Raw genomic sequence first — 27,450 nt, 5'->3', positions numbered from 1 at the left:
AAAACATACATTTGATTTGTCTAAAACCCAGTGTAAAAATTTTGTACTTGTAAAAGATAACTCTGAAGGGATATAAGCAGACACACATGCTGGTGAATTGTTCTCTTGATATTGTCACTTGTTATACCTTTTGTTAAAGTGTTTACCTGCATATTCCAGTAACCACTTGAATGACCTCAAATCTGTCTGCCTCTCTCAAGCACACACATCCATGTATGAAAACATTGTCTTTTGAAAACATGGTCATTTGAATTTTTATATATAAAAACCCCTCTGATCTTGCCCAGTCTTCAATATGGTGCATGGCACTTAGAATGCCATCAGACTTATTCTTTTTCGGTGGATACATAGCCAGCTTTGTACTGCCATATCTAAACACTTGCACAGAGAATTGCTTGCTTACTGAAGTAACTTTAGCTGCAGGTGGAGCTTTCCCCTCCCACTATTTATTGTGCCAATCAATTGTTGCAGTGCAGCAGTTTATTAGCCAGCAAAAGTGACATGAAGTTGTCTGTTACGGTTCTGCCTTTGGTCATAAAGCTTATAGAGCAGTTTCTGGACACAGTCTTGGAAAGTCTCTCCTGTTGGGTAACACTTTTCCTAAATAAGTGGCATTGTCCATGTACTTTGTCTCAATCTGCCACAATCTAAAACTTAATGCCAAATTTGTCAGGCTTGGTTGAGCTGCATTGCTAGAAAGACCAACTGACCTTGGTTGTAAATAGTTGCTCATCAACAGTAATGTTGCCCTGTGTTGTAACTCAAAACAATTTTCAACAAAACATTGCTAGATGTCCGATCACAGCAAATCTGTTTTTCACACTTTCTGCACAGGTGTCTTAAAGTGGAAATGCAGCATGATAGTCTAATAGCGGTCATGGGGCATCGTATCAGATTACCAGTACAACAAATAGTTCTGACCAGGCATTTTCATAAGCTTCATGGATTCTAGTGCTTTAAAAATGGTTTTTGCAACACCAGTCACATTTGTGACATTTGCTGCTGTTGGATTGTATTAGTGAATAAATACGATCTAGTTTAACACTTGTGGAGAGTATATAATGGATAAGACAAATTTTAATTTGTATTCCTCATTGCTTTTTTTCACATTTCTTGCAACTTGTTAATTTCTGATTTCAGAATTCCCATAACATTGCCATTCTATGTTCAAGGTACCTTATTTAACTGATAAGATTTTGCTATTGCTTATGCCTGTGGCGCAATCTTGATTTGGACAGCATAAAGTACTCCTAACTAGAGACTGTTACATTTGCTCTGTACCATCCAAAAGTGTTTGCTCTCACCATTTTTGACACATTTTAGATTCTATAGTAATTTAATTTCAAAAGCACAGCAAATGATAAAACAGTGTTCAATTTCAGCAATGAAGTATTCTGTTTTAACAGCACTGCTAACTGCGCCCTTTCAAGGTTAATTTTAGAGGGTTTAGTTCAGAAGTGATCCACACTGAATTATAGTTTCTTTTAAATTACATATAGCATTGATGGGCCACACATTTAAGTGGCACATGAAATTAATGTTTTAATAGGGGCTTAAATTGTAACAATTCAGTATTTGTTTCCTTTTGATATAATTGTGTGTAAAGGTCTTGGATACAGCCGCCCTGCTGGGATTTTCAATTTGCATTGAAAATGCATTCCAAAAAAGTGAAATCTACAAAAATGTAAATTCTGGAAAAAAGTGGATTAATGCATTACACATGGTTTAGCTGGATTTGCCTGTAGAACTCTACAAGCTGAGTAAACAGATCTCTGAGAGTAGTGCCACAGCCAACAATTTGTAGGATAAACATAAAGGATAAATGCAAAGCGCCTCTATTCACTTTTCTTGCTGTTCCCAACTATTGTGTGTTCCTCATATTCCATCTCTGTAGATCACCAGGGAATCTATTGTCCTCTTCTGTTGAATGGTTTCATATTCTGCCTTCTACTCATTTCATTTCTGCTTAATTTAAAAATCTATAGTATAATGAAAGTTCCTCTGAGAACATGGTCTTCCACTCCAAGTGGGTGTGGGTTTTTTCTCCACCCTCCCCCTAGACTGCATTGTCATGTATGGTGTTTTTGCAATATCCTCATTCCACATGAGTATGCAGTGACCTTTTTTTGGTTGTATTGAAATAAATCAAAGTACATATGCACTATGAGATGCAATTTTTACAAAGTAGTTACAAATATGTTAACAATGGCCATAGATTAAAAATTGTAAAACTTAAGGAACATTAAGCACATACCTTTTTTTATAGCTTAGTAACATCTGCAGATGAAAGGGTAGGGATGCTGCATGAAATGGAAGTATTTTGAGGTATATTGGTTTGAGTTTGGGGGGGATAAGCTGATATAAGGGAAGTGGAGGGTGTGTGGTTTTTTTGGTTTTCTCCCACAAACCCCCCCCCCTCCCATTAGTAGTAGTAGTAGTAGTAATACTCCTCCAAAAAGTGGTTTAAACTTGGTTAGTCACACTGAGTATGGCAGTGGATGTGTGCACACACCACCTCAGTCTTTTGTATACAGTACTGTGTTAACTCCTTATTTGAACAGGAGTAAGATATTTAAATGGGGTGCTTTTTTTTGGGAGGGACTTCTGCTTTCTTTTGAGGGAAAATTGACTTGTATATTTATGTCTTAGGATAAAAGGGCTGTGGAACGTGTATCTGTGGAAAAGATCTACCATCCATTTATTGCTGGGGCATTTAACAAAATGGTAAATGAAATGATGCAGGAGACGGGAGCTAGAATCAACATACCACCACCCAGTGTTAATAAGACTGAGATTGTAATCACCGGGGAGAAGGACCAAGTTCTTCAAGCAGTGAATCTTATAAAGAAGATTTATGAGGAAAAGGTGAGGGCTTTGTGCATATTGACAACACTGGGCTGAATTATTTGATTTGGGTAATGTCTGTTTAACCTCTTCCTGAAACTGAAATATAGTATTATGGTCTGCTTTTCAAGTGATCCCTTAAAAATGCTCTGAATACTTAAGCTTGACAAACTGTCAAATACATAAAGTATAATGAAAATCTGAAAACCTAGTTTTCATGCTTCTAAATCAGATCTGTCTAAGTATCTTGCTCCAGGTTTGTTTTAAGCTTGGCTCTTTTAATTATGTGCTGCATGATGCATTGTTTTGTATTCTAAACTTTATTCCAAGTTAAATATTGCAAAATCGTATTGTGCATTTAAGTTATGGTACTTGAAGGTAATGGTTAATACTTGTAAAGTTGGTCTTCTCCTTATGTCCCACTGGATTGCAAATCCATATGTAAACCTTCTACTTGCAGAAGAAGAATGTAACTACCATTGCTGTTGAAGTAAAGAAATCTCAGCACAAATATGTGATTGGTCCAAAAGGAAATTCCCTGCAGGAGATTCTAGACAAGACGGGTGTTTCGGTCGAAATCCCACCTACGGACAGCAGCTTGGAAACTGTTCTCCTCAGAGGAGAACCTGATCGGCTGGGACAAGCTTTGACAGAGGTCTATGCAAAGGTATGTCAGTAATGCCAGAAATACTTCAGCTAAAAACAAAACTTTGCTGCTAAGGTTGAATGTTGTTGAGGTCAAGGGTTGGCAAACTGCAGCTCTGTGTGCATGTGGCTGCTTAAATGATAAGGAATAAAATTTAAATTCAGACACACACTTTGAGTTAATTTATATTCTAAAATAAACAATGCATGTGCAGTGTGTCAGCAGGACCTACAATAGAATGAAACATGCACACGTTGCCACGTAGTTTTTGCAACTGCATGAACATACTGTATGGAGAATAAGGAATGCCAGTGCAGAACGAAGGATGGGTAGTACACTGATGTAGAAGGGCCACATGATTGGTTAATCAGTTACAAATTCCTTAGTCTTGCAAACTTTCCGTCTCTACTGTACTTGGTTTTTCTAAATCGGCTGTTTTCTCGTTGATCTGTGTGTCCAGCAGTTTGATTTACTGTTGAATTATCATAAAGTATTATGGTTATTTTTTATATAGTGCATATGGAAAGTCACTGCAGATTTTGACTATCTGTTCTAATTGCACAGCAGCTTTGCCAAGTATCTGTATAGGGAAATTGGTTTTGTTTTCAAGCCCCATCTCAACATGGCTACAGAAAAGAGAACACAGAATGAAAGATGAATATCACAAATTCAAAAGTGAATGGACAGTCTCATTACATACTCAAATGGCCAAACATGCCTTATCTGTAAAGAAAACTGGCAAATAAGTCAAATTTAGAAAAACGCTTTGGGACAAAACATGCATTGTTTGCCAGTAAATATCCTGTCTGATATGTGAAAGAAAGCAGTTGAACTTCAGAAAAAAAAAAATTTTCTTGGTTGTAGTTTACATATAACGTTAACATTGCAAGCTTCGTGAGCCAGGAAAACCTTTTACAGATGAAGTGTACATCAAAAGTTGTTAATACATCTAAAGAACTCGTGATATAAAAAAATGAAAGCATTATCTGCTAAAACGAGAGAATGGTTAAAATGTCCTCAAATGTGACTGACCAACAAATTGAAGATATTAAATCAGCTTTAACCCTATCAATTGTGGTAGACAAGTCTTGCGACATTCAAGATACAGCCCAAGATTCTATTGTATGCTATTTTATCCGAGGGTCCTAAAAAAACTTCTAGGCTTACTGCCACTTAAAGGTGAAACACATGGAGTGGATATTGCAAATGCTGTCCTTGAATTTATGGGAAAAACATATACCACTCACTAAAACTGTCAATTGCAGCAGATGAAGCAAAATATGTTGGGTCCGGAAAATGGGTTTGTTTGAATTTTAAAAGCAAAAATTGATCAAGGTGATTTCCAATTGCATCCTCCACCAAGAAGCTCTTTGCTAACAAATGTTCCCAGAAGAAATTGGTCAAGTTATGGGTTTAGTAATTAAGTGTCAACAGAATTGTAGCAAAGAAGCTTTACCATAGTCAATGTGAAGAGCTTTTTAGTAAAATGCACAGTGAATATTTAAATTTTCCTCTTTAACAAAGTGTTGGCTTTCAAGAGGTCATATGTTGAATTGATTTGTATCTTGTTTAAAGAGATCAAGCTATTCAGTAACGCAGGTGTGCACTATCCAGAATTAACTGAAGATTGGTGGTTACAAAAGTTGTACTTTATGGTGGATGTTATCACAACTGAATCAACTTAATAATAAACTACAGGGTAAAGGAAAAACTGTTTTCACTCTGAGGTTATTTTGATAGGAAATTGAATTAGTTCCCCCTTTATCAATAGCCAAAAGAATAATTTTTTTCCAAGTTTGTCACAATATCAAATGTCTTAATATAGAATATTAAGACAATTTTTAAAAACAAATCTTCAGAGATTTCAGGACTTCAGATATTTTAAAGGGACTCTGGCTTTTATTACAGATCCCCCTCAATACCAATGTTAAGGAATTAAATTCCTCCATTTGTAATTGAAACCGCAGCTTTTGAAAGTCCATTGTTGGACTTGGCAAGTTAAGACTTATGGAGCTCAATTTGCACGTCTTTGTCTAGATTTTCAATTTCAGCACCAAGAAAAATGCAATTTGATTTCAAAAAACAAGCAGACTGCTATAAATTACAGAAGTCTGACTAAATGATTTTCAATACTTGAATTTCCTGCTGGATTCATATGAGTTGAAAAAAATTAGCATTTGGTGTTCTTGGTATCTTCGACTCTACATATGCGAGTGAGCAAACATATTTTCCAACATGAACCTTGAGAAACCAAATCACTGAACTTACTGTTGTGCCTAAAATTAAACACCAGCTACACCACAGACGTACTAAAACTTTCTAAGGAAATGCAAGCTCATTGCTCCCATTCATTAGCTTAGTTGTTTACTTGCGTTTTGGCTCTTCAGCCTCAAGTTTGTGGACCCCTGGTTTAGGTTATACAATAACTAAATGGCTGTATTAAAATTACATTTTAATTCCCATTTTAAATGCTTTTAACATGGCCTAACTGGTTGAAACTTCATATACCATTAATTGGAAGTGCACATACTATTGAGTATTTCCATTCTATCTATTTTATTGTTCCACGCCAAAACCAAGGGAGTCTTTGTGCTACCTAACATTCGTGGGGTGGGGTCTCTGGTTTATGTACTGATTTTCAAATATTTGTATACTGAATGTTATTGAAAGAGTTGCATAGCAGTGAATTTGCACATAGTTGGTACATGGCTACAGTTAAACACAAGAAATAAGACAAGTACAGGACGTACAGTATTTGAAGGCTTAACAGTTAAATTTTACTTGACAACCCTTAAAATACAAAATGTTAGTATATGGAACATACTTGGAATTGAACCACACCAGGGATGTACATTAAATTTGCAGGTGATGTTCTGTTGGGTCCAAGTTGGTGTACAGAGGCCTGTGAACTTTTAAATAAAATGCAGTTATCCATGGTATATGCAAGACATTAGTCTAACTCCTACACACAAATGGCAACTTTCAAACTTGACTTGCCCTGGGAAAAGTTTTGTATTGTTCTTTTTGTGAAATGCCCTAAAATTACTGCTTCTCTAGGATGTATTTTGGATGTCCTTGCTTAAACTGTACTGGAACAAAAGCTTTGCCCCTTTAAACTGGAAGTTTAGGAATCATACACTGATTTCTTAATTGCTAATGGAGTGGGGTAAAATTCTGTGCATTATGTATACTAAGGTAATCTAACTTGGCGGTGAAGAACTGAAACTTTAAATGGAAGCTTCTAGTTAGAAATGTACTGTTTTATGGGCACAACTTTTTGTAATGTAAATTGTAATTTATTTTACAGGCGAACAGTTATACTGTGGCTTCTGTCTCTGCTCCGTCCTGGCTGCATCGTTTTATTATTGGCAAGAAGGGGCAAAATCTGGCAAAGATCACTCAACAGATGCCTAAAGTAAGGAAGCTTTATGTGCAAAAAATATTCAGAACTAATTTAACTGGCATAATATGGGAGAATGCAAACTCTCAATCTTTTGTGATGATGCATTCACTTTGACAGTTGCTCTTCTCAGTATCGCCTTCAAACATTCTAGAAAGACTCTGTCCTTCTGCAACTGTCACTTGAACCACAATTAACAAAAGTATTCTGTAATTATTTGGGTGTGTGTCCTGTAGAATGACTGAGGCTGGCTCACGGTGAGATGTGTTGTGTGGGGTGTGTTGTGTGTTTTTTTTTTTTTAATACTGCTGACATTGTAGGATATGGGTTATTAAAGAATAGGTTGTATTGATAATAGGTCAACAATATGGCTTTTTTTTTTTTTTTTTTTTTTTTAATGCTTGTTTTTCTTTGAAGGTGCATATAGAATTTACTGAGGGGGAGGACAAGATTACTTTGGAGGGTCCTACAAAAGAGACTCAACAAGTTCAAATTCAGATTGAGGCCATCGTAAATGATCTGGTGAGTTGTGCTTGGTAATCTTTGTACATGCAATTTCTTCAATCTAAACATTCCCCAAAGGGAGAGAAAGTATTTTCTCCTTGATCTGTGTTGTGCAGCATTTGATCTTCCACCCCAGGAAAGGCCTAATGACACATTTAATTTAAAGCCTTGTATTACTTTCTTGCCTTGCTTAAAAGAAGTTCAGTCTTTAACTTGGGATTATCTAGTCAAACTTTTGAATCAATAACTGTTCCTAAATTTCTCCATAGGTAAGCCGTATGGACTATACTGAGATCACTGTGGATCCAAAGTTCCATCGCCATCTCATTGGAAAGGGAGGTACCAACAGTAAGTAACTTTTCACAGCAGTAAACCATGTTTGAGACTTTAAAACCACTGGCTTGTGTAAAAGTACCCAGCTTTACATATTATCAGATTTAAAGTTTTTAATCCGTGTTTGTGCTTGAAATACATTGCACTCTCAAAACCTCAAAGGTAGGTTTGTATTTTATTAACTATGGAAAGTTACTTCAATTTAAGGAGTCCTAATGTTGCTTGCTAAATCAACACCACAATGAGTGTTTTGAATGGTTTAATTCATAGGCTGCTATCTTTCCATTAAACTGATTTTCATTGAATTGGAAGGCTTTGGTCTATTAAACTACGAAATACATTGAATGTTTAACTACAGATTTGTTTTTAAGCAATTCATTAATTTTTAAAACTAGTGTAGAATTTGATTTTTTCAGAGTAAAAAAGAGGGGTTGACCAGCATTCAAGCAGTGGTAGTTTATTTTTGAAGTTGTAGGTCCTGGTGGATTATGCTGGGACTGTCAATACCCTAAACTTTCTGTTAACTGATTGGATTATGACCTTTTTGGAAAGAAGTTTTGAATGTCCGCATTTACTTACCAGTGACAAGTTAAGAGGGGTGGGTGTAGGGTGGGGTGTGTGCGCACACGTACGCTGCACCCCCAACCAGTCTGAGTGTCTCTGTATAACGGGTGAGATGGTTTTACTTATACAGCCTTTTAATGTTTTAGTCAACAGAATTAAAGATCAGTACAAGGTTTTGGTCCGCATCCCTCCAGACAATGAGAAAAGCAATCTTATCCGTATTGAAGGTGATCCCCAAGGAGTGCAGGAGGCAAAGAAGGAGCTTCTTGAGCTGGCGTCCCGCATGGTAAGACTGTCCTAAACTACTGTATTTTTCGCTGTAAGACGTAACTAGGTTTAGAGGAGGAAAACAAGTAAAAATATTCTGAACCAAATGGTGTACTAATATATTAAATTTTTACAGCAGAATATTTCAACCATGTAAAGCCAACAGGGGTATTAAGAACCATCACCCTCGTAAACGAATGAGGAGAGAGACTGGTTCAATCACTGTTGTTTTCTGGAGACCCGAAGAACTCCTCGCTAGTGTGTCAATTTATAAAGCACAGTTGCTCACAATCACTTTGCAGGAGCACATACCTATCACGCGGCATAACCTGAAGAAAGCCACCAGGGGCCAAACATGTTTGGACCAATGCTCCCTGAAGTTCTCGCCAGTCTAGTCCATCTCTATTTGTAATGCCACAAAGCCCTTCATCTCGTCTTTTTTGTTGTGTGTTTCCATTTTGAAAAACAAGAATGCAATGCAAGCGCAGCCCGCGATTTTTATATTTAAAAAAAAAAAAAAAATATTGCTCTGCATACCTGTTTCTCATCTGACAGTAGCTGAAAGGCAGCCTCCAGAAAACAGCCTGAAGTAGTCAAGCGGCTGGTAATCTGTAGAGTCCAACAGCAAGCAATACTGTCTTGTGAAGTTGGTAGCCAGTTTGGCTCCCACGGATCAATGTCTGGGTATTCCTCCCACATGAACCTTGCCGTAGGTGCATCAGCTGCACAAATGCGCTCAGCTGTGGTGGCATCGGCTGGTGTCCAATCAGCTGATGCCAGTTCCTCACTCTTGCTTGATCTCCTGATCACCCTCAACAAAATCAGAGCCTGACTCTCTGATAATGCGCAAAACATCGTCTGCTGAGTATTTTGATTTCTGTACTTGCTTTGCTCCCTCATGAGATGTCGATACCATCTTGCCTTTGTTTACATTTCATAACTCGCGTACACGCAAGGATTAGATGCTGGGTCAATGAGACTTAACATTACTCCAAGCAGAGAGAGAATAACTGTAACGTAATGGTGAGTTTTTGTTGCCATTAACGGCAGATTGTCTCCCTCTACTCCGGATGTCTACTTTTGTCAGGTAATACACATCAGTCTGTGACTCAATATTCGCTCCATAAGCTACATGGACATTTCCACCCTTTTGGGGGAGAAAAGACTTGTGTCTTAGTCTTTTTTTTTAAATTTTTTTTTTTTAAGCATTATAGAAATAAAAGCTTTAACAAATTAATGGTAAAGTTAGCTAATGAAACTTACAACTGATACAGCACAATTCAATTTGCTATCTGACCACTCCTAAGCTAATCAGATTGGTCGTTCAGCATGCTTCTAACTGCCTCAAGCATTCACAATGCAAACTATGATTTATGTCGGTTATCCTGATTAAGGAGTGATTAACTTAATGTCAGTTGACTGAGTGGCCCATAGATATGAGGTTAAGTGTGTCCATCAAATCTCCTAACAGCATGTTGAACAAGTTAGTTAAAAAAAATTTGTTTGTAAAATTTTAAAATGGATTTAAATCATGGAGAAAGCTAATTTGGTAAACCAGACATGTGAAGTGCAGTAGGACTTCCACAATCAAAATAAGTAACTTAAGTACATTTTTTAATCTAATTTTCTTAATTGAGCAAATGTCCCTGTCCATCTCTTTGCATGGTAGCATATGGTGACTGATATTTTTAAATGGGCTAATCATGGCAGCAGCTGCACCAGATTCGGGGTAAGGCTGCTACAAATACCAGGCAAAAATTCTCCATGGAAGTTACTGCCCCAAAAACCAGGAGATTGGTTGTTAATTGTGTAAAAATAACAGATGGCCTTTGACTACACTAGCTCAATGCAAGAACACCACCTGAAGAGGAAGCATGCTGAATACTGCAAGTAACATGACTGTCAGAACAAATGTTACTGTTTAATTTGAATCCAAAAATGTCATTTAAAGTAAAATGCTGTCATTTGGTTGTATTTAAGGTGCACTGATTTCAGCTTTATTTGCTATAGTTTTGTATTTTGCCAGCGCTTTGTATCACTTCCCCAGTCAGCATTTTTAGTTTTCAATTGTTAGCTTGGGTAGATTCTCCCACAACCCCAGTGCTGTTTTTTTTTTTTTGGTTAATGGGTGGGTGTAGTAACAGGTTCTAAGACCTTTTACAGCGCTCAAATATTGTGTTGATCTTGATCTGGTTTTACACTTGAACCTTACGAGGAGGAGGGGGTGGTCTTTGGACTAAAGTAACTTGTGCATGTAAAGTGTTTAATCTAACTTTTTTGTATGGAATTCAAATTTTACATGTGAAGTGTCACGGTTCCTGTTCACTTTCCGTACACAGAATCTATTTGTGGAGGAGTGTCAGGCATGAGCCATAGGTGTACCTTGTAATGTACCATGACTAGAAATAAAACCTACCAAAGTCATTTTAAATACAAACATGCATGTATCAAACGAAGGCCAAAAATTTGAGTAGTATTCAAACTGTAATTTTGGTATAATTTGACAGCTGTAGTAATAACCCACTTGCTTAGATGTTGTTCAGTAGTTCTTTAGTGTTGTGAAGCTGGTTAACTTGAGATTCATGCTAGTGAGTTCCACTGGAAAGTTAGAGCCACACAATTTCTTTGAACACAGCATATTCTGATAAATGCCCTTGTCATCCTGCCTCCATTACTTATGAGCGCCCTGAAATGTTACAGTACATTTTCTAGCTTGATATGATCAACTAGTCTGTTAAATTCACTTGCAACTCTGCAAATTTTTTCTTTTTGAGGGTATTTATGCCAAGGCCAGCAACTTGTAACTGCCCTTTCATTGATCTGAAAGGAAACTGACCTATGAAGGTGTGTGGCACAGCCTGCAGGGCTGCTCTTGCTGGCAAGCTAGCATTAAAAAGATTTTGCAGAGATGCACGGTCTGTGCATTTGGCAGCCTAAACTGCATTAGAATTGGTTTTTAAATGCCAAGGGTATGCACATGTTTCTAGGCTCTTCCCATATCCTTTTTTTTTTTTTTTTTTTAAATCTCTGCAGCCTGATAACCATCGCACTACCCTCTATATGCCAGAAAGGAGCACCCTGTAGGAGTTATATTGAATGCTGGTGTTTTGGTTTTCTCCCAGTTCACTACTTTGTCGGGAACAAAGTAACTTTTTAGGAGTGTAACTGAACTCATTTGTATGAAAGCATATTAGGGACACAAAGTCTACTTCAAATTTAAATCTTTAATTTTGACTTCAATGTTACAAGGTATAAGGTTTTTAACATCGCAAACTTAAAATCGATTAATTTTGAGTTTCTGAAACTTTGGAATATGAAGCATTTTAATGTGCTACTATAATTACAACCAAGTGTTCCCTAACCTGCGTGGTCCTTAAACTGATTTCGTCTTGCACTGAGAGAAGCTGAAGGCAGGGAATGCCACACAATACATTAACTTCATTACAACTCTCAGAACATTTGACTATGAAGATCTATACTTGATAGCATTTTTAATGGCAAAATGCATTTAACCATGCATAGGAGATTTTACTGATTTTAGTGGTCGTTTATTAAATGTCCACATTATCATTTAAAAATATGTGGAGGCACAGTGGTGTGGCAATAGTGCTGCTGCCTCATAGTAAGGACATGTCTCTGATGTGCCATGCCTGGAGTGTTCCTGGTGGCTTTTCTTGGCATTCTTCGGCTTCCTTCCAAAGGCATGCAGGTTAGGGGATTTGGTAATGTTAAATTTACATGTGTGTTTGAGCTGGTACCCTGTCCAGGGATTATTCCTGCCTTGCACACGAAGCTTGCTGTGAGAGGTATGGCCACGGATGGATGAAATAAATAAATGTGTATAATGAATATTTTGCAATGTTCTTTTAAAGTTCTGAACACTCAATGTTCCAAGTTTATACCTAGTTTTACTTTCACGAAGAAGATTGTGTAGTGATTGGTTTGGTGGAGAAAGGAAAATGTAAAGAGAGGAACTAGGTTTGATAGACAGTATGGCTGCAATTTTTACTTTAATCTCAAAATATTTTTTTTATCCATCAGTTTGATTCTGTGGCCCTAATACACTTCTGTACATTTGTCTGTTGCGCAGAACATTTTTGCACGTGATTTTTAAAGGATTATTTATTTGTACTTGACTGTCTGGGATAATTTTACTGATTAAGATCTTTATTAGATTTATTTTGATAAAGTGAAAAATACTGAAATGAACAGATTTGTGTGTGTTGTCAGGCCTGCTCAGCAGTTTTTATAAATGTTTTAAATGTGGTGATGGCAATAAGGAATGGGCATTTCAAAAATACTCCTTTTGTATAGACCTTTTCTCTTCAGAACAAAGCACAAAGCCATGTCAGCCTTAGCAGTCCAAGGCTGGCAGTGTAACTGTTTTAACGTAATCCATTTAATGCTTTGCAGCTGCAAACGTATAGAATATTTAGTTTTAACTGTGTGTTCTCCTTAGGATATGCAAATTGCCACTATCCTTCAATATTGTATTCAATTGGTATTTATGCTTAAACATTTTGCCAGATATGCCCAGCAGCTATATTTGTTTGTTTAATAGCATCTATTTCAGTAGAAGTTGTATTTTTTGAGCATTTTGAATGGTTCCATTTTAGCAGTGAAATCTAAATTCAAAAGCCTAATTTGGGCAAGTTTCAAGTTGCACTGCTGATACAGTTAAGTCAATGATTTATTTTTAGGATTTTAAGTATATGGTTAACACTGTCTTGTCATCTTGGAGTGTGGTGTTCTGAGGTTTTCCAATTCTGTTTATAAAATGACTATGTAAATACAACACATTCATATGCCTGCTTGAATTTGGCCAAAATTGTTAGGCAATAAAATTAATAACTTCATTTATTAATTGGTTTAAAAATGCGTTTGTCATCCCTAGAGGCTATTTAACAAAAAATAGTCACTTTCCACTTGAATCCATCAGTTGTGAAAGTCTGTACAAGTTTGTTTATGCATTTTGGCATTCACTGACTAATTTTGGAAGTAATTCCATGTTTTTGCTTTGTATTGCTGTCAAACATTTTGAGCACATACAGGAAGACAGTCTGGAATTATGGTTTCCCCAACGTTGTTACTTGTAGTGCATGCTGGAGCTAACTAATGCATAGGTTGCTTCATCAGTATACTACTCTCCCAAGCATTTTCATTCTGCATTCTAGATGTAAGCCAAGTGGACTGTAAGACTTCCAGAAAAGCTACTGTTATACAAGCTGTACTCTGTTAGGTCTGGTCTTACTGACTTTGAACATCTGTTGGTAGAAGATGCTCTTCCTTGTAAAGTATGATAGTACTAAGTGAGAAATGCATATTCTTGCATTCTGTAAAGTACTAGATCTATGCTAACAGCACTATCTAGAAAGTGGGTGTATTGAAGCATTGCTTTAAGATTGTGCTCTGCTGCAAACAGTTTTTCATACTGCAGTTTTCTATATTGTCAAATTCCCAATGCCGGATTTTTTTCACAAGATGCAACTGACCTAAAAAGATGAGAAATCCAATTACTCAATTGATCAGGTTTCTTGTGTATGAGGGCTATGTATCAAAACGTTGATTCAATAGTACGAGTTCAACCCGTATTCTCCAATTCTACACTGGATAACGGATCAAAAATCTATTTGGAGGTCAAAGTATCAGAGCACTGAATGCTGGAGTATTTTTACCTGCATTGTCACCAGTTCTTAAAATAAGTCATTTATACAGTATTTGTTGGTACAAGATTAATTTCTCTCAACCCCCCCTAAGGTTACTAACGATGGTAAATTGTGCTTCACTAAATTAAGATACTGAATACATGAAATAATGGGAGGAAGGCCATAGTGATTAAGTTGATTTAGATTGAACTTGTCCCCAAAGGACAGTTCCGTCTTTTTACAGATTTGTCTATCTGAAAACACTCAAATAACTTAAACTTTTTTTGTGTGTTAGCAAGTTTTAATTTGGCAAATGTGCTTTAAGCTTAAACATTCTTGTTCCTTTTTGTATACATTTTAAGATTTCCTAGGCATGATGTAGAGATTCTCTATATATAGAGATTTTTTTTTTGTCAATACCCCCAAACCCCCACTGATGGTCATATTAACTATAACTATTACTGAATATTTTTCAAATGTCTTTATAGGAGAACGAGCGTACAAAGGATCTGATTATTGAGCAGCGTTTTCATCGAACCATTATTGGACAAAAGGGGGAGAAAATAAAAGAGATCCGTGACAAATTTCCAGAGGTAGGTGAAACATTAGGAACTAGTGTGGGGTATTTTCTTTAAATATAAAACAAGGCAAATAGTAAATTAAAGCAGCACTCTAGAGTTGTGATGAATGTTAGCCCTAACCCACTAAAATATTTGGGGGGAAAAGGGTCGTTGCTGAAAATAGTGTATGGTTTCTCTAAACCGTGCAATTTTCTTAATGTTAACCTGTCAGCATTCCTAAGAGTAGTGAAAGTGTCTAATTCTTCCATTAAATGAAACATTCCTTGTATATTAGTCATAGTTAAGGTCTTGTAAGTCATAGCAGTACCCCTACCATATCCTGGTTCACCAGGCTCGAAAACTAAAAGGAGCCACCAGATTCAGATAAAAATATTAATTGGGTGTTGCCACATTTCAGCCAAACAGTCTGTCTGGTGCTCCTGAATGAATTTGTGGATAAGTAAAGCCTTTAGTAAAAGTGAATTTTCAGCAGACACTCCTAAATTTAGTCATGGAGTTTGGATATTAGATGGCGCTTGCAAGTGAGTTAAGTGAAGTTGGCATTCGAACAGGAATTTTGGTCAACTAAAGTTGTGCTGTCAGAAGGTCAATGTATTGTCTAGACAATTTGAGATTCTTGAGCAACAAGAATTCAAGTATTGAATTTTTGTGCAGCAGTAGTTCTCCAGTTAGTCCCCAGAAAAACTAATCCTTCAAGTGGACGCAAACCTATCTACTTTTCCTGTATGTTCACTTAGCAGTTGTGTGGTAGGATTGTCCTAGACAACTCTGAAAAGTTCTATAGACACTGATGTGGAGCATTTGACTGGATATAATAGATTTTGCTGATCTGAGCATTTTCCATGCACTGGGTTAGCCACAATAACTGCTCAGAGGCCCAGTAGCAATTCGGTTGAAAGTGGCTGCAGACAAAGTACAGGAAATGGTACTGAGTTAAACACATCAGCGGTTTGGTAAGGCAATCTGTGTTCAAGTAGTAAAAAGCATAGTATTCTTAAAAATACAGCTGAAGCAACCAGGTGAATATAGCAAGAATAAAATCTGAAGAAGCAGCAGACAGATGAATACAGCATTCTCTCAGACAAACTGGAGGTGGGGAACAATTTTAGTCCTGAGGTTTTTATTGAATGACTAATTTTGTGAAGTTAATGTTGCCAGACCTTACCTGTTAAGGAGATGCTTTGTTTCCTGGAATTCCTTGCTCCTACAGTAGTCTGTTATAAAGTGTATGTACAGTTTAATGTGTGAAGCTCAGAGTTTTTATTCAACTTAGACTCTCCTCTGCTCATATTTTGTTTGGTTTTTCAAATTACCTTTTAGTCCATGTCCTCTTTTTAAAAACAAAACAAAAATGTGTTGCCATATTTTTGCCACTGATTGTTGCTTATACAGATTTTTTTGCCTAAAGTTTCCTTTTTAAAGAAACCTGTTCATTACATTCTTTTCCAGTGCATTTGATAAAAGGAAGTTTTTCTTGGTTAAAATTGGTTATCTATGTAGAATTTTTCATATGCTTAAACATGTGTTAAGCAGTTTTGCCAATTTTGTAAAACTATCGGCAGTAATTTGTTTTGATTCCAGGTTATCATCAACTTTCCAGACCCAACACAAAAAAATGATATCGTCCAGTTAAGGGGTCCACGTACTGAAGTAGAAAAATGTACCAAATTCATGCAGAAGATGGTGGCTGAAATGGTTTGTAATCTTCAACTTAAACATAGCAAGGTTAAATGTGAAGTTATTTCTGCCATGCAACTGATGTTATGAAAGGCCCAATGTCAAACTGGCTGAAGTTTACATAGATGGGGCAGCTCTGTGCCTTTTGTTATGGGCTCTTTGCCCCCTTATTGGAATATAATTGCGAATACAACTTGTGTTCTGGTTTTGGGAGAAAGTTGCTAGCTGGACTTTTATAGAAATACGTGCACAAGAACAGAAGTGCAAATTTTAAAATTTAAGTTTTATTGAATGTTCTGTAGAATTTTTTTCTAATCCACTAATGGTTGGTGTCTGATCTGATTTGAATTAAAATATCTAACAATTGGGTTGGTTCATGGTGAAGACAAAAGCAAATTTATGGCACCAGAGCCTTTATGTTCTTCCATGGCACTTCAATTCCCGATCTACACCCCCAAATTTTTTTCACCTTGTAATGTTTGTACAATTTGCATTACTTACAGGTTGAGAACAGTTACTCTGTTTCAGTTCCAATCTTTAAGCAGTTTCATAAGAATATCATTGGGAAAGGTGGAGCAAACATAAAGAAGGTAAATCATTGCATAGAATGTATATATGTATAATCTGGTCTGTTTGCAAAAGTTCTGTCCAGTCCTAACATAGTAACTTTTTTTTTTTTTTGTTTAAGATTCGTGAAGAGACCAATACAAGAATAGACCTTCCAGCAGAAAACAGCAATTCAGAAGTAATAGTTATTACTGGAAAAAAAGTAAATTGTGAAGCCGCACGAAATCGCATCCTGGCAATTCAGAAAGAACTGGTAAGGGAATTACAGTAAAATGCTTTATAAATTAATCCATGTGAAACAGTCCATTTACAGTATGCATCTTAATCCATTTTGATTAAATAGTTTACCAAAATAGCAGTGCTGCACTCAAAAAACCAAGTTTCAAAGACGATTCTGGTTAACTTTGTTACAAAATATGGATTAGTATATTCATTATATTGGGATAAAATTATTTTGCTAGGCCAGGTTTTGTAGTGTTCACTATACTAGATGTATAAAGTATCAAGTTTTGCAAAATTCACTCTGAAAAATAACCACTATTTCACTTTGCATTCAAAACCTGTGTTGCATATTTGACACATGTAAATGATGCCCTCTGTGTGTTAAATATTTGTTGCAAGTTGTTTATCCAAACTGGCAAACACATATAGATGGATAGTGTGTAATACTTTACTTGAAATTTGGTCTCAAGTTGCCTGCTTGTAATCTCTCTGCATTATAGCATCACTGTTTAATTTTGTCATGAATGGTGGTTTAATATTTTGAAAAGATCATTTTTTTACTACAGCAGTCATCAATAAGCACTATATTTACAGGCAGATATTGCTGAAATAGAAGTATCTATCCCTTCTAAACTGCACAACTCTCTGATTGGCTCAAAAGGGCGTTTTGTACGCTCAATAATGGAAGAATGTGGTGGAGTTCATATCCATTTTCCATCAGAAGGTTCTGGAAATGACACCGTAACCATCAGGGGTCCAGCAGATGATGTAGAGAAAGCAAAGCGTCAGCTTCTTTCACTAGCTGAGGAAAAGGTAGGATAAATTGCAACTTTTATTTCATATACATTTACAAAAATAAATGGGGAGTGAAATTGCGGAGTGTACCAGCTTGCTAGGATGGACAGACCAAGATAATCATTGTGAGGTTATGGGAGTTTGAGTCTTTAAATTGATTATACGTACTTTTCATTTTCTCCCAGCAAACAAAGAGCTTCTCGGTTGAATTGCGAGCTAAGCCAGAATACCATAAATTCTTGATTGGAAAGGGTGGTGGAAACATCCGCAAGGTTAGAGACAGCACTGGAGCCAGGATCATCTTTCCTACAGCTGATGACAAAGATCAGGAACTGATCACAGTTGTAGGGACTGAGGAGGCTGTCAAAGAAGCACAGAAAGAGCTGGAGACCCTAATTAAAAATCTGGTAAGATTAACATTTTAGAATGTACTTGTACACAAGCCCCTTTGCAATGCTTAAAGTTTACCTCATGATTTGTCTAGCAAAGTTTTGGTATAAATCGCAAAAGGTTCTTGGCACATGTTTGAGTTGTACATTGGGTGTTTTGTTATGATTCAAAATTGCTTATGCTGGTGACTGTCATTAAAAATGCACTGCTTCAAAACGTACCACTGGTCCATATTCAGTTTTAATGTGGGGTTTTTTTTTTTTTTCCCTCCCTTTTAATACCTTCCCCCTTTTCTCTCAATTAGGAAAATGTGGTCGAGGACACAATGGCTGTAGACCAGAAACACCACAGGTATTTTGTAGCTCGGCGTGGACAAGTCCTTCGTGAAATTGCAGAAGAATATGGTGGTGTCATGGTCAGCTTTCCTCGAACTGGTAGCCAGAGTGATAAGGTCACATTAAAGGGTGCAAAGGACTGTGTTGAGGCGGCCAAAAAACGCATGCTGGAGATCATTGAGGATTTGGTGAGTAGGGCTGAGGATGTATTGTGTGGGTGGACTTTTGTCTCGCAACTCCCAGTAAAATGCAGATCGTGTCCATGTGGTTCAGGTTAACACTTAATTACAATTTTTTTTTGGTAGATTGATTGGTGATTGAAATTTATAGATGAAAAGGCTGCTTGGGGTGTGTGTGTATATAGAAGTATTCTTTTTATCTCCAGGATGCCCAAGTCACAATAGAATGTGTGATTCCTCAGAAGTTTCATCGTTCAATCATGGGTCCTAAAGGCTCTCGCATTCAGCAGATAACCAGAGATCATAATGTGCAGATTAAATTTCCAGACCGGGAAGACCAAGGTGGGCTAAACATGTATGATATAATATGAAGATGTAAGTTGGGGTGATTGGGGGATAAAAACCTTTTAGCAGTCTTTCAGTCACCTTTACTAAATGTACTCTAGTCTACACTTCAAGCCACTAGGTGCTAACAAAGTCATTTAATCTACATAGCTATAATGAACTGCTTTGGCAATGATGCAAACTTTAAAATGTGATATGATCTATCTCATTTAGAGTACAACTAGAGTAATTCTTAAAGGCTGTGTGTTTTCAATGTCTTTTCACATTCACTATATACTTTTAAAATAGGAAAAAATTGTTACACTGTTGATCATTCTGCCATAGCATGCAGTTACAAAATGCTTATTTAAAGGATGTTGTTTATATATCAGCAGCTGCTACTTCTCCTGTAGAATCTACTCCCCAAGAAAATGGGGAAGCTACTGATGAAGTGAAGGAGACAGTGGACCCAGCTGCTCCCAAAAAATGTGATATCATTATCCTTTCTGGACGCAAAGAAAGGTGCGAGGCTGCTGTGGAAGCTCTTAAGGTAGTTTTTTCTGATATGACTTCAGTTTTAGCATTTGGGCCTTTTTATAATGCCCAAAGGTATTACAACAGCAAATATTTATGCTGTGAATTGACATTTTGCTAATCTTATTCCTGTAATCTACTGATTTTAAGCCATTCTAAAGGGAATTGTGTATATTGAATAAGTTTTTTACAAAATCACTTGGGACTTCTTTGCATCTGTATGTACAAAAGTCTTTGGCTAAAAACCTAGATCTCGCATGGCTACACTTTAATTTTCTTTAGGCTTATGTTTGGTATGTACAGTATCAAAAGGTTAAGACACCAATATAGAGGGATGGGTCTGCTGTTGGCAGTTTATTTTAAACATTTGTTTAGGACTGTTAAAGCCATTAAACTGTTTACTACAGGCTCTAGTTCCAGTTACCATTGAGGTTGATGTACCCTTTGACCTTCATCGTTACATCATTGGCCAAAAAGGAAGTGGAATCCGTAAGATGATGGATGAATATGAGGTACTGTACCTTCCTAAAATATGGCAAAATTATGATCAAGTAGTCAGAATTAAAGTGAGCGGAGTCCCCTAGGAATTCTGGGTTGTAGATGTCATTAAGTAAATGGGTTTCAATCTGGGCTCCATTATAAGAGTGCATAAGTAGCAAATCTTAATGGTGGTGTTGACATTTTTTGATTGTAGACCTTTGTATGGATAGTACAGTTCACTCCAAATACTATTTTTACTGGCTATAGCTTGGTTATAGTGTTAACCTTCTTCTTCTTTAATTTTTTTTGAGGTTTGTATTGCCTCGTTTCTCTCTGTTACTGACACTGAATGTTTTCGCACCTTATAGGAATTGCAACAGATACTTTCTATTGACAACAAATTAATGCTGCTTTTTTAACAGGTAAACATTCAAGTACCTGCTCCAGAGCTTCAGTCTAATATAATTTCAATCACTGGGCTGGCATGCAATCTAGACCGGGCAAAAGCTGGACTGTTGGATAGAGTCAGAGAATTGCAGGCTGAACAGGAGGATCGGGTAAGACTATTGGTTTTAATGCCTGCCTACAAAAACATTTGTGTAATGAAAAAGGGAGATTTCTTCATCCCCTCCATTTAACACAGAAGGGTAGTTTTAAAGTGAAAAGATTACTGTGGAGCATATTTTCTACATCTGACTTTTGAAACTTGCCTAATCCTATATTGTACATTTAAAAATGGTCTTTACTATTACAGATTTGGCTTATATTGGAGTTCTTGATGAATGGGTTGCACATAACTTCTCACATCTTCCAATTATGTAGACTTGAATGTTTTACCAATATACTTTGCTAAACTAAGGGTTCTTCCCATAGCCCAGCAATTTCACCCCCGCCCGAGTAATGCATATTAAAGTTGTCCATTTCCATCCTTCTACCTACCACGATGGCTAATGTTAAGTGCTCTGTATTCATGTTTTGAAGTACAATATTGCATCAGTTTTAAATTTATTATGTTTACATGGTATGCAAAATTTGTATTGTATAGCAAAAAGTCATTCCAGACTTCCTGTAGGTTGAAGTGAGTTGATGGCTTTAATATGCTTTTGTACAGTGTGCTTTGTGTATAGGCTGTGAGTATCTGCCTGTGGTGGTGTTGGGGGTTTTTTTTGTTTTTTGTTTTTTTTTAAATAAATTTGAGAAACCCTAAAGACATTAAGCTTTTCTACAACACTCGTGATTTTGAGTGACAAACAATCTTAAGTACATGAAGAAAGCTTCCTACACCACAGGGGGGAGCACAAAGTAAACCTAAACTGGATACTGGAAGGACTGGTGGAACCATATTTATTTGAAAGATTTTAGTGAAAAACATGACCATGCAGAAGTAGAGATGAAATTTTGGTTTCAAGATCCTCAATCCTTTATTGAAAAGGGGGACTTTTTAATGGGCAAAAAATAACTGCAGATTTCTCAAAATAGTCTTAAGTTTTTGTTTTTTTTTTAGTTATTGTTTATCTACCTCCATTCCAATACCCCACCCACAAAATCTGTCTTGCTGAAAGAGGGAAAAGCTTGAGTAAAATGGGAAGATACACATCCTGAATATGGTCTGTTACAATAAAACATAAGGAGAATGGGTGACAACAATCATTTGCTATGCAGCCCCACACAATTGCACCAGATCACGCCATTCTATAAGAGATTAATAGGATAGTCCTTTGATCCCTGCCACTGAATGTTCCCGAAGCGGAGTAAGTTTAAAAAAACTAAGCTTGTCAAGTTGAGGGTAGTTTAAAACTTTACATAAGCTGTAGTTTCATATGAAGGCCAATTCCTGCAGCCATGCTTTCTTTGGCAAACATGGAAGGATGTTTGCGTTTCTTTGTTCAAATGCTTTTCTCACTTGAGTTTTAGTTGTACAGTTTCAGACTGTACTACAGTTAATCTTAAATTCCAGTTTTTGTATTTTTCTTTTGCACTTCTTGCTTTGTTTAACTTAATATATTCATATTTGGAAGTATTTGCATCTTTTAGACTTCATAATCATTGATTGAAGTGTTTGAGACCTGTCCTATGCTGAGCCATGAAATTAGCAACATTCCTCCTTCATACTCTGCCTTCCCTTCCCAACTTGAATCCCCTTTAAGGAAAAAAGCAAGCACTTCAAGTTTTCACTAACACCACCACAGACATGCCCCACCCACCCCAAAAACCGTAACCGTTATATGGACAAGGCCAGGTCCAACCTTGCCTTTAAAATTAAATGTTAATACTAAAGAGTAACTTGTAAATAAACATTGGAAGAGTTTAATCACACTTCCTACTCTTAATCACCTTTGCTGAAGTGTATTGACCTAACTGTACAGTAGTTTTGATTTAAAAAAAAAAAAAAAAAATTATGGCCCAAAGGCACTGCAGTAAATCGGTCTGCTTGACAATCCGTTCAGCGAGACTAGTAGTAATAAAGGTTGAGCATTTCTAATCCAAAAGTCCTAGGCCCAGATGTATTTTGGTCATTTTTAGGTTTTGGAATATTGGGAGTGGGACCCAAGTGTGAACACAAGATTGTTTCATAAACCTCTTGTATACATAGCTGCAGAGTACCTGTATCAGCTATTGGGCAGTAACATATGGCAGGCCTTTATTCTTCACTTATAATGCTGTGCTTTGATTAAAAGAACTGTACACAGAGTAAGTAAAAAACAGTGCACATAGGCTTGGCTGTCATAATGGTTGACAAACTGGCACTAACAGGGCTTCGGAGCCAGTGTTCCCTCCAAGCTGCATAGTGCACACTATTTTCTTTTTACTGTGTGCTGTGCACCTGTTGCAGCATGCACCTGTGACTCCTGAAACTCCCGGGGTAACCCACTCAGTTCGTGAATTGGTGCATTGCAGCTCTTCAAATTCCCAAAGGGGTTGAAGAAATCAGTCATAAATTATAAGTTCCAGCTTTTGTTTTACATCTGTTAATCCTTTATTTAAAAAAAAAAAAAAATTGGTCCGATGTGGAATTTTCCACTTGTGCTGTCATCTCGGCACCTAAAGTTTCGTATTTTTGGATCCTCCGCTTGCATTGTTAACAGCCAAATACTTTCTTGCACATACAACCAAAAGTGCAACTCCTACCACACACTGATAAATTCAAATATATTAAAAGGCCAAACCTCATAGTGTAAAATAGTTTGTCTGTTTCTATTAATTACAATGATCTATAATCCCACTTCCTGCAACCTTGTTTCTCATGTTGCCAAAATTTTGCCCCTATCTATCTTGAGTGCATTTTACATTATAATAAATCACTACTTAGTAATTACTACACAAATACATGTACATCTGTCTCCTGGATGTTTCAATCACTGTTTCTAGCTTACTGTATGCCTGGTACAGAATTCTAAAATTGTACATTTTTTTTCTTGCTTCATTCCGTCAGGCTCTGAGAAGTTTCAAGTTAACTATTTCTGTGGATCCAAAGTATCACCCCAAAATTATTGGCCGAAAAGGAGCAGTCATCACCCAGATCAGAACAGAACATGATGTTAACATTCAATTTCCAGACAAGAATGACGAAAATCAGGTATGACTGATTTGATCTTCAGTTGGGTGTTGGTCTGATGCATGCAAGTTCTTTTAACAGTATTAAATTCAACTGTCCACCTGCAGTGTTCACTGTGGCATCACTTTTTCAAGGTTGTTGAACACAACTCTCCCAACACTGCAATAATTTTTGAGATTGTCCCTATAATATGGCATTGTGAAACTTTTTTCCTTTTGATAGTCTAACAGGAATGTGATAACTAAAACAAGCCATAATTTTGGCTCAACAAAGTTGCCTGTGAATGAGTGATATCTTTTTAAAATGAAAATGGCATGGAGGAGATTTGGTGTGAGCTTTCTGTGGTGTTTATATAACAGTACATTTGTGCCAGATATGTATTAGACTGATACCTGCCTAAACATTTCCACTTTGAAAAAGTGTTCAATATTCAAGTACAGATTGTACTGAGAAGTTCCTTAGGTACAGTGAATTTGCTGGAGGCATCTTTCATGAAAGATGCATGCTGCCAGAATGTATAATTTGTCACATATGAGTTGGCCTATACTCGTTAGACCAGCCAACTATTTAAAACAGTGGTAACTTAATCACCTCCTACATTCTTTGCACAAGTTTTCATTTATACAATTTTGAAAAGTTAGTATTGGGCATTTTAGATTTTTAGGCTCTATGCTTTATAATACTGTCCTTGCATACTTAAGCTTTACCCAACGCCAATAACCAGGACTAATGCCTATTGATAAAATGTGGTGGTTTATTATATTACACAGGTCCCATTGTCCTGTAGTTTTAATTTTTATATTGTATTGCACTGCTTCTTTGGAAGAATAACTGACTGAATACAATCTGTGGCTTTCTAGCAACTACTAGTAATCTGGACCATTGGAAATAACATTAAATGGCTGTTTTCGGTTGACATTTCCTTTTTTAGAGACCTATTCTGTCTGGGCATATAATGTGGCCAGAAAAGATTTATTGCATATATGCTTAGGCATAAAGTAGTAATTCTAATAAAGCTTTTATTTATTCATCTTGCAGACTTTTGTGAGGTGGTTCTGCTTGGCATAGGAGGTAATTGGGATGATTTTTGTATGCTGCGGAGCAGTGCTAATCATCACTACATAGTGAATTTGTATGGACTCTTGAGAAATCCATCTTGTACTCTTCATGTTCTGCTTTTGTCTAGTTATTTCCATGCTTCTAGTAAAAGCAGAGGATTGAAGATTTTGAAGTTATCCAGAGATTCCAGAGTGGGTTTTTAACATCCAGTACAAGCATATTCATAGGAATATGAAAAACCAAGTTACTTTGTTATTACACCTCAACTGGAGTAACCAGATATTTTGTATTTGGATATTCGTATGTTAAGCCTATTGGGGTTTCTATACTTGTATCTTGTAAGCGTGTAGTGCATAAATTAGAACTTACAAATTAGCACTTTTTTTTTTTTTTTTTTTTAAAATGTTGTGCAGGATCAGATTACCATTACTGGATATGAAAAAAATGCAGAGGCAGCCCGGGACTCCATAATGCGCATTGTTGGAGAACTGGAGGAGATGATTTCTGAAGATATCACTTTGGACCACCGTGTTCATGCACGTATCATTGGAGGGCGTGGCAAGGGTATCCGTAAAATCATGGATGAATTTAAGGTGAGAAGAAAAAAAATCATGGAGAAATGCTTTTAAATACAGTAGTGCAATATTCGAGATGTGTAAGTTCGTTATAAGGATGAAGCATTTTAAAACTAAAACTGCTCAAAAAAAATTAAAGGAACACTTTTTGAAAACAGTTCAGTGAGGGGAGAAAACATGCTGGATATCTGTACTGATATGAGACGACGAATCGTGTCCGGGGATCTCCTCCCAGGGCATCTCTGAGCTCCTGGACAGTGAGGTGCAACCTGGTTGTTTTAGTCCCTCCAACAGGTGTTCTATTGGACTTCGGTCAGGCAACCCAGGGGAGGCACCAGTCCATGGTATCAATGCCCTCTTCCTCCAGGAACTGCCTGCGTACTCTCGCAACATGAGGCCAGGCATTATCGTGCACCAGGAGGAACCCAGGACCCACTGCACCAGCATTGGGTCTGACAATGGGTCCAAGGATTTCATTCTGATACCTAAAGGCAGTCAAGGTGCCGTTGTCTAACCTGTGGAGGTCTGGGCATCCCTCCATGGATATGCCTCCCCAGACCATCACTGACCCACCATGAAACCGGTCATGGCCCTCATGAAGTCTGTTTGATTGTTTGGTCAAAGACATTCACACCACTGGCCTGCTGGAGGTCATTTTGTAGGGCTACGACGGTGTTCATCCTGTTCCTTGTCCAAAGGAGCAGATGCCAGTCCTGCTGATGGGTTAAGGACCTTCTATAGTCCTGTCCTACTCTCCTAGAGTAACTGCCGGTCTCCTGGAATTTCCTCCATGCCCTTGAGACTGTGCTGGGACAAGCCGCAAACCACCTGGCAATGGCATGTATTGATGTGCCATCCCGGAAAAGTTGGACTACCTGTGCAACTTCTGTAGGATCCAAGTCTCCCCTCATGCTAAAAGTAGGGACACAAATGCACAACTGGGGGGGGGAGGAACAGTCAAAAGTTGAGGGAAAATGTCAGTGGCCTCCGCCTGCGGTCGTCTCAATGTTGCTTCTCTAGTGCACCTGTTAACTTCATTATCACCACAGCAGCTGAAACTGATTAATGACCGCTGCTACTTAACTGACCAGATCAGTATCCCAGAAGTTTCATTGTGTTGATGCTATACTCTGAGTAAAGTGTTCCTTTAATTTTTTAACAGTATATACTCAAATCCTGCTTGGTCTGTAAAGCATCTTGTTTGCACGTAGTATTGATATATAGGGTAGTGGGATTAGCCAAGTTTCTCTCCAAAACCTGCATGGTCAAATTTTTTAACCATATACACGGTTTTTGTGTGTGTGTGTTCAGGTGGATCTGAAGTTTCCACAGAGTGGTGCACCAGACCCTAATCTTGTCACGGTCACTGGGCTTCCAGAAAATGTAGATGAAGCAATTGACCATCTGCTCAATCTGGAAGAAGAATTTGTAAGTATGAAACGTGTGAGTCTCTTATTGGGGTAGTCTAAATGTAGGTACCAAGTCCTTATTTTATTATAGTCATGATTTATATTGTACTGCATAATTTTGCTCAAATGAAAAGCTTGTCAGCTTAATTTTTTTTTTTTTTAGAGCTTATACTAAATAAAAACTTTAGTGTCTTAGAAAATCAGCAGGTGCAAAGAAGTCTGGGCCATACTACTAAAGTTGGAATGACAGAACGTTCAAGAGAAATTTTTGCATCTAAAAATGTAGTTGTACTGTATATTTTATACATAAATTTAGGAGTGAATGTCTTCAATGTAAAGCACCAGACCTTGCCTTAAAGTATTCAGAATCTGTAAGAATCGTTATGCAGTAAAACTAGTTTAGTTGTAACACTAAGTTTTGGCTCTGTTTATTTTAAAAATTCTGAAACTCTCCCCCTGACAATGTGACACGCAAGAAATTGATGAAACAAGGAAACATGTAACACTAGAATTTTACTTTTGTTTTTTTTTTTGTTTTTTTTTTCCCCCCATTGTCCCTGATCT

The 27,450-nt window shown here is 37.1% G+C and overlaps 1 protein-coding gene across 2 annotated transcripts in view; it reads left to right on the top strand.

The window, feature by feature from the left end:
- Positions 1–27,450, top strand: part of hdlbpa (high density lipoprotein binding protein a) — a 51,801-nt gene that overhangs the window by 18,276 nt on the left and 6,075 nt on the right. Inside the window, exons 7-26 of one of the 2 annotated variants that reach the window (XM_039766602.1) lie at positions 2,650–2,865; positions 3,305–3,511; positions 6,798–6,905; positions 7,308–7,412; positions 7,664–7,742; positions 8,438–8,577; positions 14,692–14,796; positions 16,366–16,479; positions 16,965–17,051; positions 17,150–17,281; positions 17,845–18,063; positions 18,231–18,452; positions 18,740–18,958; positions 19,156–19,291; positions 19,666–19,823; positions 20,215–20,319; positions 20,710–20,844; positions 23,721–23,864; positions 25,316–25,495; positions 26,789–26,905. In XM_039766602.1, coding sequence (XP_039622536.1) covers positions 2,650–2,865; positions 3,305–3,511; positions 6,798–6,905; positions 7,308–7,412; positions 7,664–7,742; positions 8,438–8,577; positions 14,692–14,796; positions 16,366–16,479; positions 16,965–17,051; positions 17,150–17,281; positions 17,845–18,063; positions 18,231–18,452; positions 18,740–18,958; positions 19,156–19,291; positions 19,666–19,823; positions 20,215–20,319; positions 20,710–20,844; positions 23,721–23,864; positions 25,316–25,495; positions 26,789–26,905 — 2,928 coding nt within the window. The remainder of the gene's footprint in view (positions 1–2,649; positions 2,866–3,304; positions 3,512–6,797; positions 6,906–7,307; positions 7,413–7,663; positions 7,743–8,437; positions 8,578–14,691; positions 14,797–16,365; positions 16,480–16,964; positions 17,052–17,149; positions 17,282–17,844; positions 18,064–18,230; positions 18,453–18,739; positions 18,959–19,155; positions 19,292–19,665; positions 19,824–20,214; positions 20,320–20,709; positions 20,845–23,720; positions 23,865–25,315; positions 25,496–26,788; positions 26,906–27,450) is intronic. The other variant, XM_039766611.1, reaches the window with a different exon arrangement.

Source organism: Polypterus senegalus, chromosome 1 (genome assembly GCF_016835505.1).
Source record: "Polypterus senegalus isolate Bchr_013 chromosome 1, ASM1683550v1, whole genome shotgun sequence".
NCBI classification, from domain to species: Eukaryota; Metazoa; Chordata; class Cladistia; order Polypteriformes; family Polypteridae; genus Polypterus; species Polypterus senegalus.
This window is presented reverse-complemented; position numbering and strand designations above follow the sequence as displayed.